The sequence below is a fragment of the Lipophrys pholis genome, assembly GCF_963383615.2.
Source record: "Lipophrys pholis genome assembly, chromosome: 14".
Taxonomy (NCBI): Eukaryota; Metazoa; Chordata; class Actinopteri; order Blenniiformes; family Blenniidae; genus Lipophrys; species Lipophrys pholis.
The window spans coordinates 2,870,463-2,886,493 of record NC_137633.1 but is presented as its reverse complement, the minus strand read 5'-3'; the positions used below and the strand labels follow the sequence as shown (position 1 = coordinate 2,886,493).

General features: G+C 46.7%; 1 protein-coding gene across 1 annotated transcript; it reads left to right on the top strand.

The window, feature by feature from the left end:
- Positions 1-710: 710 nt before the first annotated feature.
- On the top strand, positions 711-14,087 carry map3k9 (mitogen-activated protein kinase kinase kinase 9; the record flags this gene model as incomplete). Its single annotated transcript, XM_080479340.1, has 11 exons — positions 711-1,113; positions 2,246-2,659; positions 6,522-6,702; positions 8,850-8,998; positions 9,246-9,421; positions 9,507-9,747; positions 10,853-10,975; positions 11,077-11,218; positions 11,290-11,402; positions 12,314-13,072; positions 13,624-14,087. The coding sequence occupies 11 exons, from the start codon at positions 711-713 to the stop codon at positions 14,085-14,087; spliced, it is 3,165 nt and encodes a 1,054-aa protein (XP_080335466.1).
- Between the last annotated feature and the right edge of the window lie 1,944 nt (positions 14,088-16,031).

Genomic DNA, 16,031 nt, shown 5'->3' with positions numbered 1-16,031 from the left:
GAGCTATATACATTACACAATGCCTTGTTAGTTGTTTTTTTTTTTTTATTACAGTCAATCTGTAATCCGTCCATCATCCAGTGTTTGTTAATCCATAATGAAGTTCACATTTGCAACCAATCAGACTGGGAGATTAAAGTACACCAGGTATCATCAAAGTGAAAGTGAAAATATGTTCATTAATAATAATAATAATAATAATAATAATAATAATAATAATAATAATAATAATAATAATAATAATTCATTAAACGTTTGGAAACGTTGTCATGCCGGGGTCGCGTTGTGTCCGGATCAGTTCAGGTGACCCACGTCTGACGTCAGGAGGAAGAAGGCGGGAATAAACCGTTGATTGACGTGCGCGCGCGCCACTGAGCGCGCCTGCGCTGAACAGCACATTGGCGGAGCGGCGCGTGCGGCAGGTTGCGGCGGTGATTGGATGCGGGTTTGTGCGTAAGGAAACCATCGAGCCGGAGCTGTGTGTGTGTGTGTGTGAGTGTGTGTGTGTGTGTGTGTGTTCAGTGAAAGGCGGACGATGCAGCAGCCGCAGCGGGATGGTGCCTCCGCTTCCCCGCAGTGTTTGTGTGCGGGATTAGCCGCTACTTAAGCGCGTTTGCTTTGCGCGTGTCGCGGGGCGCAGGGCACGCGGAGCCGCCGCGTCAGGTGGATGCGCCCGCAGTGATCCAGGTCGCCCTTATGGATCCGCGTCCATGGATGTCTTCAAACCCGCTTTGGACGGTAGTTTGAGTCCCAAGGCGTCGGAAGAAGCGGATGTTTTCCGCTGGCCCACGCCTGAGGATGGAACCACCACCACCACCACCACCAGCAGCGGCGGCGGCGGCGCGCAGGACGCGGGACCCGCCGCTCCGGGATTCTGGACCGCGGTGTTCGACTATGAGGCGACTGCGGAGGACGAGCTCAGCCTGCGCAGGGGCGACCTGGTGGAGGTCCTGTCCAAGGACTCGCTGGTGTCCGGGGACGAGGGCTGGTGGACCGGTATGATCGCAGACCGGGTCGGCATCTTCCCGTCCAACTATGTGAGCGAGGGGAGCCGCATCCCGGAGGAGATGCGGGACAGCGCCGAGCAGCAGTACCCGGTGCCTCCCCTGCACCGTGAGTATCTCTCATTGTGCAGCCTCACACCGTCACCAAGTCGCGCCGATCTTTTGTTTTGCGCTGCGGATTGAGAAAATGCCACGCTGGGAGTGCTGTGTCATGGTGGGCGCAGTGCTCTCTCTCTCGCTCTCTCTCTCTCTCTCTCTCTCTCTCTCTCTCTCTCTCTCTCTCTCTCTCTCTCTCTCTCTCTCTCTCCGGCCTGCAAAACAAGCTGGCCACAGCATCCTCTCAGCATCAGGACCATCATCCATCACTCACTGCCTGCGCGTCATGTCATGCTGCTCCGATTACAATGTGATCAGTCTGTCCTCCGCAGAAAGATGCACTTCTTCACATTAAACTGTTGTTATCGGTGGAGCGGTTCACAGTTTCGCCCCCACAGAGAGATTATTTCTGGTTCATATTCAGGTTGAAGTTGGACTGGTCTCCCTCTGGTTTCAGGAGAGTAAATAAAAGAGTGCATGCCCAAACTTTTTTTCTTTTTTTTTTTAATATATATATATATATATATATATATATAGCGTTTGCAGCAAAGTTTTCACAGGAGGTGCAGGAAGAGTCAAAAGCAGCTCAAAGTACCTTCTCATAGACGAGTACAACATATATAATACAAACCAGACCGACGGCTGCTGATGGCACATCTGCATGTGAAGCAGATGTTTGACGCCAGACGAGGCCAGATTGTGTCGGGCGGATCACGCCGGCTCTCCGCTCTTTGTTCGCTGCCTCCTTCCCTGTCGGCTTTCATCTCCTGCTGCTGAGACAGCTGGCCTACTTTTCCCCACCTGAAATATTCATCAAGGTCAGCCTGCTCAGTAGGAATCCAGCCTCCGACGCAAACACACATTTCACTGAGACTCGGCCAAGACTCAGATTTTCAGGTCAGACGTCGACGCTTGTGTAATAGCGAGAGACGCTTCTTGTATTTGGGGCAGCCGGCGGGCTTAGTGCTTGGAGAAAGCATCCTTGAACCGAATGACCCGGTTCTGATCCTTGCCGGCAAGTATCCGGCCTTTTCTAAGAATTCAACTCCTCCGGAGCCGCCCGACCTCTAATGACCTTGAAGGACCGCCAGCGTCGTCGTGGTCGCCTCGCAGGATGTGATCCTAACAACCGTTTCTCTCCCCAGTCCTGGAAATCGATTTCTCCGAGCTCAACCTGGAGGAAATCATCGGCGTGGGCGGCTTCGGGAAAGTGTACCGCGCGGTGTGGCGCGGCGCCGAGGTGGCGGTGAAGGCGGCGCGGCGGGACCCGGACGAGGACCCGGAGCAGACCCTGGAGAGCGTGCGGCAGGAGGCCAAGCTCTTCGCCATGCTCAACCACCCCAACATCATGGGCCTGCTGGGCGTGTGTCTGCAGGAGCCCAACCTGTGCCTGGTCATGGAGTACGCCCGGGGGGGCCCGCTCAACCGCGCCCTGGCGGGGAAACGCATCCCGCCGTGCACGCTGGTGGACTGGGCGGTGCAGATCGCCCGGGGCATGCGCTACCTGCACAGCCAGGCCATCGTGCCGATCATCCACCGGGACCTCAAGTCCAGCAACAGTAAGACGCTCCCATTTTATTGTGACTCGTTTTGTAGGACTGGTGCCGGAAAATAGACGGAAAAAATACTAACATGTCTTGTTTTTGTTTTTTTACATTATTTTATTCAGGACAGAATCAGTTCTACAATTCAATTCAACTTTATTTATATAGCATCAAATACAACAGTCATTTCTAGGTGCTTTTAACGACTCCACATGAGCAAGCAGGTTTATAAGGCAGTTACAAGACAGTCTGGGTGCTGTCAATTACTTAATGTCCCAGTTTAAAGAATAAATAAATAAATAAAGAAAATAAGGATATATTGGGTTAACAGAACAAAGCAAAGGGACGTAAAAACAAAAGAAGCAAACTTTTCTAAGAACAATTGGGATCAATGTAGTTCCGGAGAGGAAACTGTGCAGCAGAGCGGCTTTGTTGCTCCACGTTGAATCATAATAATGATAACTTTATTTAAATAGCATTTTTAAGAACTTTGTTACACAAAATGTTCTAATGTGAAAAACATTCAGTCGAGACGGAGGAGACGTTCCGTCGTAAAGGAAAATTAGAGACGGAAATCACAGGCGTCAAACCATCAGCGAGGTTTTAGTTTCAACAAAGTCTTTTTATATATTTTAGCCATTTAGTCCAGTTGTAGGTGAATTTATTGGTTTGGAGATGAAGCATGAACGTTATCGCTGCCATCCTGAACATTTCATTAACGTCCTTCCATCATTGCCTGTCTTTTTTTTTTTGTTTTTTTAAATGCAATAGGAAAAATCTAAGAATTTTTATTTTCTTTATTGAAAACCGTTTAGTATTGTAGTGTTTTTTCATTATATTTCATTTGAATGTATTTAGTTCCAGTTACTTTATTTGATTTAATTTACTTGTACATTGTACACCTTATGTCAATTTGTTAAAATGATATCACACCCCATGAATATTTCACCCTGAAATACTCGTTAGTGTATTTGTATTTCCTTCATTGACAAACAAACAAAACAAAATCTTTCAAGTTATGAATATAAGGGAGCAGAAGGAAGAACTTCTGATGTATTCTGCTCCTTTAAAGACTCAATAGACGTCAATCAGGACAATTAATGGACTTCAGACTCACTTTTGTGGTAAAAACGAATTGTGTCCCGCAATAAACTTTTATATAAGAATGAAAGGTCGGATCATCTGGGGTAAAATCAATAGTTTGGATGCAGAAACGAAAGGTCGCGTTCACATTTAGTTGAGTGCAGAGAGGCTTGGTTCTCACTGCAACCTTGAATTAACAAAGCCAGAAGGCAGATTTTAATAATTTAACATTCATTCCTGGTCAATAATAATAACATTACATGCAGCAGAACAAGATGAAGATCATAATATATATTCTGATTTAGGCCATTGAATGCACCTGCAAAGTAGGATGAATAACATGAGAATGAAATCAAACCGTGGGACTCGCACTGCTTGCAATTAATTCAGAAAAGGAAAAAGAGAAAAGGAGCAGAAATGAAAAGGCGTTTGCACGGTTGTGGAGCGGTTTGTAATCCCGCATTTTACCCAACTGGATCCCCTAAATCCCAAGCCTATTACTGAGGATTTGCCCGACGCTCTGCCCCGCTCTGCCCATTGGAGGACGCCGCCGTGCTCCTCGTCCGCCATTGGTCCGTCCGGCGGTGACCAGCTCAGGCGTCTCACTTCCAGTACGTTGCTTTAAAGTGCCGAAAGTCACTCTGAAGAAGTCGGCATGCCGTCGGCACGCTTCTCTGCATTCAAACACAACGTGCGGACAGATTGGAGGCGTCAGGAAGCGGCTGGAAATTAAATGAAAAACATTCATGTGGCTGAGATTCGACTTGCAAAGGCGATTTTAAACTACTTTGTGAACAATTTCTACATTGATTCATGTTTTTTAAAGCCAAGTTCCTGCGCTGTGGCCAGTTCTACCTTCATATGTCGTCCTCTCTGGACAGTTTTAGATTTTATTCCAGCTTGCTTTGACTTTATTCTTTCTGCTGGGCGTGATCAGTGAACTGAAATCAGCCACACGGTGTGAGAATATCCACCGTCTGAGGCCTCAGGTTTCCTCCCGCAGTCCAAACACGCGTGTTTAAATATCTCTTAGGTGTGTCTGTGTTTAACCTTTGACCTTTGACCTGTCCATGAGCTCACACGTCCACTTCATTCTTTTGAGGCTCTTTCTTCAGCCCTCTCTGTAGTTTAAGCTTTTATGTAAATGAAATTCAGCTCCTCACTTTGATTTATTCACAAAGTGCAACTTTTTCATGCATTATGCAGATTTTTCGGGGGCTTCTGTTCACGTCTATTTAGGTCGTTTGAGGTCACGGAATCCCTGGCGAGTGTATTTCTGTCTGACGCACGTCTTTGTGGGGGTCCCGGCTAATAAGTAGTTACAGAAGTGAGAAGTGAGCCTCCACCCGGTGACACGTCACCCGGTGACACGTCGCTGTGGTGACACACTGAATTACTCGGCGCGGGCTGCAGAAAGCTCACGTTCCTTTCTTTCTTTCTCCTCCAGTGCAGATATTCCCTGTGACGGCAACAACGGGCAAAAATCCATTCTGCTTTACAATATTAAGTCGGATTTAGTTCGTCCCCACTGACGGTCCACTAGTTTTCCTTTAGTTTGCATTTGTCATATCATTTGCATTATGTACATCATTATTTTTAGGACAAAAACAATTGTTTCCAAGTTATTCTAAAGACGATGTGATTAAATCTGTTACCTACTAATCAGCTAGAATGAACAGGAATAAACCCCTGATGACACTATATAGGGTTTGATTTCTGATTGGCTGGTTGGAGCAACACACTTTTTAAAACCTGAAACAAGCCGGGGAGAGAGAGGACAGACTGTCTTCACTTCCGTCAGTCCATGTATGGGGACGATTAGTACTGCTGGAAAATCTTTAGGAAGTGAAGTTTACATAATATGACCCCTTTAATAAAATATAAATGTAATAAATTGACTCTTTTTGCTCATTCCTAGAGCATAAGATGCAAATCTATTTTGAACAACATTTTCTTGATAAAAATGCCTGAAACAGAAACTTAAAGTCTTTTTTTCTTAGTTTAAAGTATTTTTCTTCTCAGAACTTGGTCTTTCAGCAGCCTGTTGCCGGTTTTCTCTCATTTATCCTAATATGATATTAATTTGAAAGGATTACCTTCATTGAAATAACTGCATGTAATGTAATTTTTGTGTAGTATCCAGATTACATCCTTGGGCAGGCCGGATTGAACCCTGGGTGTTTGGGTGTTTCCTGTGTGCCACAGCCTGCAGACACACCCGGGCTGCAGCAGATGGCCTGGCACTGTGTGTGTGTGTGTGTGTGTGTGTGTGTGTGTGTGTGTGTGTGTGTGTGTGTGTGTGTGTGTGTGTGTGTGTGTGTGTGTGTGTGTGTGTGTGTGTGTGTGTGTGTGTGTGTGTGTGTGTGTTACCGACTATTTCAGTTGTCTGACTGTCCCGTCAGTCGTTGCCTTCAGAAGTCTCACACACAGTAAAACCATTAGATCAAAGGGGTTGGGGGTGGGGGGGGGGGGGGGGGCGGTTGGGGTGGGGGGGATTGGTTGTCTCTGTGAGTAGTAGCTCACTGTCTTTTACTTTGTTTCTTCTCTTTCTCTTCTTTCGTCCCTTCAATCGTCTCATCACGGCCTCCCACCAACCCTGTTTTGTCTATTATTTTTCCTCTGCATTGTGTCGTATTGTGGGACTCCTGCTGCCCCCCCCCCCCCCCCCCCCCGCCCCCCCAACACCTCCAATCCTCCAAACCGGTTTATTTTTTTTTTCTCTAACCACCACCCACCAATCTGCACAAACTCCCCGCCCTTCCACCTCCTCTCCTCCTCACCATCCAACCTCCAGTCCTAATCCTCGAGAGGGTGGAGTTGGAGGACCTCAGCAACAAGACTCTGAAGATCACGGACTTCGGTCTGGCCCGAGAGTGGCACCGCACCACCAAGATGAGCGCCGCCGGCACCTACGCCTGGATGGCGCCCGAAGTCATCCGCTCGTCCACGTTCTCCAAGGGTAGCGACGTTTGGAGGTGGGCGGAGGAGGAGGAGGAGAAGGAGGAGGAGGAGGAGGGCAAAAAACTACAGTATAACTAACAGTATACCGTCAACAGCAGACGAGAGGATCTTGAGCGTCTCATTAAAACATCCAGCTTCTGAGTCTTATAATCAGAGCACAGCTAAATGAAAGAGCACATATCAACGTCTTTGAAACAAGCAGAAAGACAGAAAACGAGTCTCAGAGCTGTGAGTTTGTAGAAACATGCATAATACACCAACTTGACGAGAAGATTTCGGGACATTTCACTCTATTTCTAGTCATTTTCAGAAGTAAGTGTTTTGAGAAAATAAACATTTTCATCACGTAAAGTCTGCACCACAACAACGAAAGACTTTTTAATTTGAAAGGTTATTATGGCACTATTTTCACTTGAGACGAATGGGCTCCATGTCGCCTCTGAACTAAAACGTGTCAGACCTTTAGATAGATCATTTCATCATACTTATTGCCTTTCAAACACAATTTCTCCATAAAATGTACAAAAACATGCAACAACTTCCCTTTGGTTTCTCCACAAATCACAATACTTTTCTATGTAATCAGTCTGACGTGTTAATTCTTTTAATTTCAACGACTCATCAATTTAGCATCAGTTTGGTTGTCAGAACACATTCATCCATTTCCTGGCTTCTCAAAGCTAATAAATATGAAACACATGGACAGAAAAATGTAAATAAAATACAAATCTGAAAGTACTGGTCTATCTATGTGATGTATACTTATGTCAAACAACTGATGAGTTAAATAAATAAGTTATAAACATAACATTTTGAGAGAATTAATAAGCCCAAATAAACAAAACAATGCACATATGCATAATGAATGGAGATAATTTTGTTTTCATGCCGTCTCACAACTCTTTTTCTTTTTTTTTTAACACTCTGCTCTGTCGTCTTTCTACATGCTGCAGCGTTCTCTTCCCTCCTTTACTCCTCCCGCCTGCATGTGGCGTTTCTTTAATCTAAAACCAGTCGGATCCGTGAGGGAAACGAACACTGAGATTGTGCATTAAACCAGTAATGAGAGGAAGAGAAATGAGCGGCGAGCCGGGAGGGAGTCTCCTGACCGTCACTAATCGATGCCTCCGTGCTGCTGTGGCGGCGGGATGCTTGGTCAAGTCGACACGGATGATTGCAGTGGCTTGTTTTCACCGTAACATTATGACCGAATATTATTGTTTGTTTTCCCTTTTTGCTACCAAAACGTCCTCGGTCACGGGAAGGTCAGAAACGTAGTTTTGTCATAACGCGGTCAGTTTTTAATCCCCGTCCTCTGATATGCCACATGATGCGGTGACGTCATTACCAGTTGGGGGTCAAAGGTCAGGAGGTATTTTCGTCATAACACGGTCAAGATAGGGAACTGAAAACGGGACGTTTTGGCCTTGGTTTGACATCAATCGGTGTAACACTGACCACATTTCGGTCACCTTGACCTTTGCCCTAATCGCTCTCAAAATGTAGTGGAGAAAACGGTCATTCGGCTGCGAGAACAGACATTTCTCTCGTGGTCAATGTGAAAAAAGTGAACATTGTAATATCTGCACTAGTTTTTCATTACTTATAAGTCATCACAGACTTTGAATTTGATGACGGGAACCTTCAAGAAGAGAAAAATCAATGTTATTCGCTTCACATGGTCTTAATGTTGTGGCTGACCGGTGGACGTGAGCGTGCAGTTTGATCCAGGTCACATCTTCAAATGACATGAGAGCAGCTCGCCATGCAGAGTTGTTAATCCTGGTTTTTCATTTGTCGGGTAATTACCCGCCGCCGCCGCCATCCCGCCATTCAGTCACATGGATCTGTGAGCCACTCGGCTCGTCTGCTGGTATTTTCTCAGTTTGACCTTTTCAGTCTCACCTTGGTATTTACATGAGCGGGGTGCAAAATAGTGCCAGTCTAATCCCTCCCTTCATTTTTAATTTTTTTTATTTTTTGACATTTATTCAAAAGTCTGCCGAGCGCTGGCAGGTCTCCCTCAGCAAACATCCTGCTTAGTATTCATGTATTCATTGGCTCCAGGTCTCTCCTCTTGCGGAGAAGAGTTTCCCAAGGTGTTTATCCAAAGTGCATATCTACAGATTCACTGGGCTCTCGCTCTCTTTGTCTTTTGAAGCTACGGCGTGCTCTTGTGGGAGCTGCTGACCGGCGAGGTCCCGTTCCGAGGCATCGACGGTCTGGCTGTGGCGTACGGCGTGGCCATGAACAAACTGGCCCTGCCCGTCCCCTCCACCTGTCCCGAGCCTTTTGCACGTCTCATGGAGGGTAAGAGAAGCTCGCGTTCTGCTCAAACTGAGACGTTTTCCCCCTCGAATCAGGAGGAGAATGACCACGTGGCTGTTTGAGGAACATCTGACAGGCGGAGGTTAAAGTCCCTTAGAGATACGAGCGAACCTTCGTAACGTCACCGAATGTTTCATTGCTTCCTGAATGCGTTTGAGGGGCCAGATATGATGTTTGCTTGAGACAGAATATTCCCAAATGGAAGAGAGTGTTTCATCTCCCACCACAGACTGCTGGAGCGCCGACCCCCACTGTCGACCTCACTTCACCGGCGTCCTGGACCATCTGACGGCCATCGAGGAGTCGGGCTTCTTCGAAATGCCGGCGGAGTCTTTTCACTCGTTGCAGGACGACTGGAAGCTGGAGATCCAGGAGATGTTTGATCAGCTGAGGACCAAGGAGAAGGTAAACCACCGGTTGGCTTTCGGCTTGTTGTTTTTTTTTTTTAATCCGATCCTCGACGCTTTTTTCACTTGGGCTTCCTCGGCAGGAGCTGCGGTCGTGGGAGGAGGAGCTGACCCAGGCGGCGCTGCAGCAGAAGTGTCAGGAGGAGGCGCTGCGGAGGCGCGAGCAGGAGCTGGCCGAGCGGGAGATCCACATCCTGGAGCGCGAGCTCAACATCATCATCCACCAGCTCTACCAGGAGAAGCCTCACGTGGAGAGCCGGCAGGGGAAGTTCCGTCGCAACCGCCTTAAACTGAAGGACGGGAACCGCATCAGCTTGCCCTCAGGTGCTTCCAGCAAACTGCACGCTTCTGCAAGGTTCCGTCTGGATGTTCTCCATGGGTTTCCTCCAAGTTCTCTGACCTTCTGACCCTTGTGGTTCTAGAATGATTTACTAATTTTGAAATACTGGACGAACACACCGGACCTAAAACTGCAAAAATAAATAAATAAATGGATAAAATTCGAGTTGGAAAATACTGAATACATTTTATACTGAAAGCCTCAAACTTGTGTAATGAAACATTTTCACAACTTAGAAAGCATATAGAATTTGTATAAGTACAAACCAATGAACAAATATATCCAAAAAACACATTTAAATACAATTGTTTACATAACAATACAAGATAGGCGTTTTTGTACAAAACCAAGCTGGCACAATTATATAACTAACACTTTGCATTGTTAAAGCAGCCAATACAACAAATTATATATATATATATATATATATATATATAGCATTGCTCTACACAACAATTTCTATATTTACTTTGGAATTGCAGCGTTATAATGAGACATAAGACAGTGAAACCTGAGCTGTGGCAGTGAAAGCATTAATTAACCACTAGAATCAAATCCATACCGAAATCATCCTGGATGTTGTAAAATACCACATATTTAGAACTTCTTTCACTGTATTATGCATCACGAGGCATCATTATTATTATTAAATGATGAAATCACTCTTGTTCCAAAACTTCAAGCCATTCAGGGTTTTCAAAACAAATGTTATCACAGAAAATCTGAACATTTTCTTCATGTATTCTTTTGTCTTCACCCTGAAAATAATAAGAAAAATCTGGAGTGGATCAAAAATTTGTATTAAAAGTTGATTAAATTGGGCTGTATGAGTCTAACGCCGCTCCTATAGCCCATTGTACCGTTTCAGTTAGTCTGCTTTACATTTACATTCACATGGGAAAGTTTGTCTTTTTAAAGTAAAACTAGTTTTAAATTCACGTTATTTCAATGATATCATGGATTTTTGTCAAAAACTGGGTGAAGAACTCCCTCATGTGTCCTTGGTGTTTTTGCTCGTTAAACATCGGCCTTATTAACTTCAGTTTATGTGCTTTTTATTTATTTATTTTCCCCCAAAATCCTTTTCAGACTTTCAGCACAAAATCACGGTGCAGGCGTCGCCCTCTCATGACCGGCGGAGGAGTTTGCTCAGCAGCTGTTCGAGTCCCCCGACCAGCCCACCGATGCTTCCCCGCCTGAGAGCCATCCAGCGTAAGAACACTGACCCGTTCTACCGGGCCTCAGGTTATTGTTCTTCACCCAACCCTGGGATTTTAACCGGACGTGGGTTTGACTCCTGTGTGGTTTGGCAGTGACTCCAGCGGAGGGCTGCGCCGCCTGGGGCCGCGGCGCCGGCCTTCAGCCGGACGAGGAGGAGTGCGAGAGGAAGGGCTCCAGGAAGAAGGGCCGGTCCCGAGGATGCGGCCCGTACAGGGAGCACAGCGCCGACGCCAGGTGCGGCAGCCGCAGACGAAGCCCAGCTTCCGGGCGCTTGGCGGTACTGACGTGTGACGTGTTGTTTGCAGCGTGAAGCCCCCCCACGAGGGCAGCAGGCAGCGGTCCTGCAGCGCCCCCAACCTCCGCAGATCTCCGAGACACAGTCCGGCCGTGCCCGGCGTGCCGAGCCTGGTGGAGATGGGTGAGCAGCCCTGCTTTTCTCTAGTGTGTGTGTGTGTGTGTGTGTGTGTGTGTGTGTGTGTGTGTGTGTGTGTGTGTGTGTGTGTGTGTGTGTGTGTGTGTGTGTGTGTGTGTGTGTGTGCGTGTGCGTGTGTGTGCGTGTGTGTGTGTGTGTGTGTGTGTTGGCCCCGGGAAGCCGACAGATGTGCATGTTTGCAAGCTGCACGAGTGGAAACCAGCTGCTGCGGGGGGGGCGAAGATTGCGCACGCTCGGCAAAACAGATTTAGGAGGTTGGAAATTAAGTCGTTATTGTACAGTGGTCTGAAATTACTTCATGCTTCAAGACGTCATGACTGATTATTTGCAGTTCATTTCCACTGATGGAGCCGTGACATTTCTGTCGTTATAATAATTGTGCTCTGGCTTCTTTATGCTGCCAAAACAGAACGGGACAATTGATACATAGAAAAAAAAACATGTTTAATGGTTTATTGGGTGCATATATAAGGAGACATAACAGTTCTGAGTCATCAAGAATGAAAATTCCTATATTTTTGTGCATTCATGACCAGTTCTTCTCTTGAAATCCAAGTAGATGGCCTCTCTGTATTATCCTCTGTCCATTATCTTTCACTGCCATAGGATTGGCTCCACCCACCACTCAACCTTCAGTTAGATGATGCAGGTTTATTACAATCTGATTAATGTCATTTAATTATGGAAGAGATCTTTGAATGTATAACGTCTGCTCAAATATTTGATCAAACATTGATTTTTCTCTTTGTTTTTCCTTAAATCTTCCAACTCTTCTTGAGATTTTTGAGCAGCAGTCGTTTGGTTCTGCTCATTGCTGAAGTTAAAACAAAGAATCTCCAAGTAGGTCGGCTCGAGATGATAAATACAAATTTTAAATGCCTTTTTTGTCTTTTCAGAAAATGAAGATTGCTGCTTTACTACTGAGCCAGGAGCGGCTCCTGGTCAGTCCTACCTCTGTATTCCTTTCCACAAGGAGGCCCACCTGGCCACCGCCGCCGCCGCCGAGGCCGAAGTGGATGAGTACTGCATCAGCAGCCAGGTTCCCGGGACGCCCCCCTGCAGGAAGAGCCCGGGAGGGGGCCGGCGCTCCGAGCTGGTCCTGCTGGGCTGCGGCGCTCTGCTGGCGGCAGTCGGACTCGGCTACAACCTCCTGGCGTTGGCTCAACCGGGGGAGAACGTTAAACCGCGATGGGAGGGCTTCTTCCACAAGACGGGGGGCCAGAGACGGACCTCCAGCCCCCCGGCGCGCAGACTGTTCCGCCGGGAAAGCCCTCTGAAGGCGCCGGCGCCCTCCCTCCCCGAGCGAGGCCTCCCCTCCTCCTACACGCTGCTCTCCCTGTCGTCGGTGTCCGACTGCAACTCCACGCGCTCGCTGCTGCGCTCCGACAGCGAGGAGCTGCTGGTCTGCCGCCCGGCCACCCCGCCGCCGCCGCCGCCGCCGCCGCCGCCGCCGCCAGCCCACATCAACCCGCTGGTCAACACTCACCTGGAGAGCTTCAAGCGGAACCCCCGCCAGTCGCTCACGCCCACACACGTGCCCTCCGCCCCCGCTTCCACCCGGAGCCTCCGCCGGACGCCGTCGGACGGAGCGATCAAGAAGAGCTGCGCCCCGAGTCTGGAACCGTTACCGGAGAAAACCCCTCTGGAGAACACAGGTAACGCCTGGAGGGTGATTTACTCCTCTTTTTATTATTCAGTGCTTTGTCAGGGGAAGTTACTGACTTAAGAAGATCAAACTTTACAATCAAAATGTCAATAAACAAACCAAACCTCTGAGACATCCGCAGACACTCGCCGTCTTTCTGGCTTCTGACTTAATCGTGTCATTTTCTTTGCATTTTGACCTTTGGATTGAAGTTTGGGATTTTGCTTTGGTCTTCTACCTTTTGCATTCATTTATTTAACTTCTGGATTTTTCTTGTGGCTTTTGTTGCATGTTTGGTTTTTTTTTGTATTGGTGTCATGACTTTTGCTTTTCGTGTTTGTTTTGCATCCATGTTGTTGCTTTTGCCTTCATTCATTTGGCTTTATGTGGCCGTTGCTTGCATGTGTACAGTTTGCTTTCCTTGTTGTGTCTTTTGAGGTCATGATTCTATTTGTAATTGGACAGACATTTCTGCGAGACACATTGAATGGGGTCAAAATGCGACAAGTTTATTTATGATATTTAAGTTTATAGTTTTTTTTCTATTCATTTGTATTTCAGCTGTAACGGGCATCTTCAAAAGTTTGAAAGAAGACTGCTCTGAGGTCCCCCGTCTCCCGGATCCCAATGTGGTCTTCCCCCCAACGCCGCGCCGCCGCTGTGCCCCCGAACGCCCCAAAACTCTGGACTTCGTTGCCCGGCCTCGGCCGTCGCCCCGGGCGCGCTCCGATGTGTTCTGGGCGGAGACGAGGCCCCGGGGTAACGGCCAGATCCTGGGCAGCGGCGAGTCCCCCGCCAACACCTCCAGCACAGAGACTCCGCCCACTGTGGAGTTCGGGAGAGACCCGGCGGTGCCGCCGACCCCCTTGGAGGCCCCGACGCCGTACTCCCCCCACAGGAACCTGAACCTGCTGGACCGGCAGGACGAGGGCCAGTGTCGCGACGGCACCGTCCCGCTCTGCAGGCCCGAGAGCAGACTCTCCAAAGACTCGCCGTACCGCTACAAACCGGGCTTCTGGTCCTAACTCGGCCTTCGGACTGCCACGACGGACTCACTTAGTATGTCTGAAATGAATCTTTGACCAGTTCAGTGAATCACTGAGCGGGTCACTGAATCACGTTTACTGTGAATATTTCACCTTTCTGTTATTTTGTTTGTAAACCTTTGAATTTGTTATCGAGACAAACAAAAAAAAGAGAGCGAATGACGCTGGAACCTCTCCAGGTCTATGTTAGAGGACGAATGTGACGAGACGCTCGTTCATCTTTCATTTCAATACTTGAAAAGCGGCTTCATAGCAGAATGGCATTACCACTCGCAAAGCTTTACACACGTTTGTTGTGTTGTGCATTAATTGAAGTGCACTTTTGGAAAGCGTCATGAATGTAAAGCGTAGAGGTTTTTTTATTTGTTTGTTTTTTTTTAATTGTATGAAAATGATTAATTTGTCCATGAAAGAGTTCCATGTTTCACTCTGATCACCGATCACTGTTTCTGCAGAGTAATATCCCTGCAATGTGGGATTCTCTGCACGATATGAGCACTTCTTTGCATTAGCAAGCCACAACATTTGAAACGTCAGTAGAATAATGTCTGACATTGCCTCGAGCCCCCCTGCAGTGAACTGCACCACCAAACTAAACTGTCAAAAACAAACAGTCTATCAAACATCGGCATTGATTCTCCAATTTTGCTTCACCAAAAAAAAAGGGAACATTGTTTTTCTAACTTTGGAAATCAAACTGATTAAAACACAAATGTAATGAAGATGGTTCTCAAACCATAAACACTCCATCAGGGGTGTCAAACACATTGTAGTTCAGGCCCAGTTTCATCGAGCGGTAAAATAGTGCCATAATAACCTTTAAATTCAAACTCTAGAGTTTTTCTTCTTTGTTGTGGCCTAGAGTATACGTGATGGAAATATTTGTATTCGTATTGTTGTGGGTGTTTTTTTTTTTTTTTACAAACTCACCCTGACAGCTTCTCTGGACTGTTAGGATCGTAGCCTTGTCCAAAAGGTCTTGGGATTCACCAACACATTAACAAACAGTGGCAGAATGTTTTTGTACTTGCAGGGTCTAATCTACGTCCAAAAAACTGGTGCAAACTTGATATTGTCGCGGGGAAGCTGACCTCACGGGATCCACTGAGGACCCCGACTGATAGACATGCAAAACAACACGCTGTTGATTTAGCATGTTTACCTTCATGATAATAAACTGGGAGGAGTTTGTGGATGAATGAACGTTACTTAAAGATCTTACATCCTAATATGAATGCCTAGTTTATGTCTGTTTGAGCCACAACTTTTGTTTGCAGACTTTTTGACTTTGTATTTTTTTTGTTTTCTTCATGCCAAATTCAGATGTTATTTGCCGTGAGAGTATGATGGTATTGTATTTTTGTGCAGGTGGGGATCAGAACTTTAATCATAGCAAGCAAATGGAGAGCTTAAACGGCCTAAAGCACTCAAATTTAAAGGCTCATTTTTGCACATCATGCTATTTTTTTTGGTAAATTCCTCCAAACTGAAAGCGCAGTCGAGTTACGTCGGCGTGCAACTTAGCACAGTTTATGCAGGATCGTAGTAAATCAACCGGGCCTCCTAGTGTGTGAAGATTTGCACTCTGGTTCTGTGATGACGGCTCATTTTCACACTTTGAATGCTTCATTTGACTGATGAAACCTGGCGTGTGAAACGAGCCCTGGCGGCTCGCGCCCGCTCACACGTGTCTGTAGTTTGTGTTTCTAAAGGTTCCGTTATCCGTTGACTTATTTATTAATTTATTTTTATACTCTGTGTCTTTCGCCTTGAAATTCTTTGGGATGGTTGCTTCTGAGAGTCCATGAGAGTTTTCAGTGTTTTGCAGCGCTGATTGTGTAACACTCACTCACGACGACAGCCTCGTCTCACTTCTGATCGATTTTAACTGCAATTTAGAACATTTTCAGCTCTTTTTGTCCT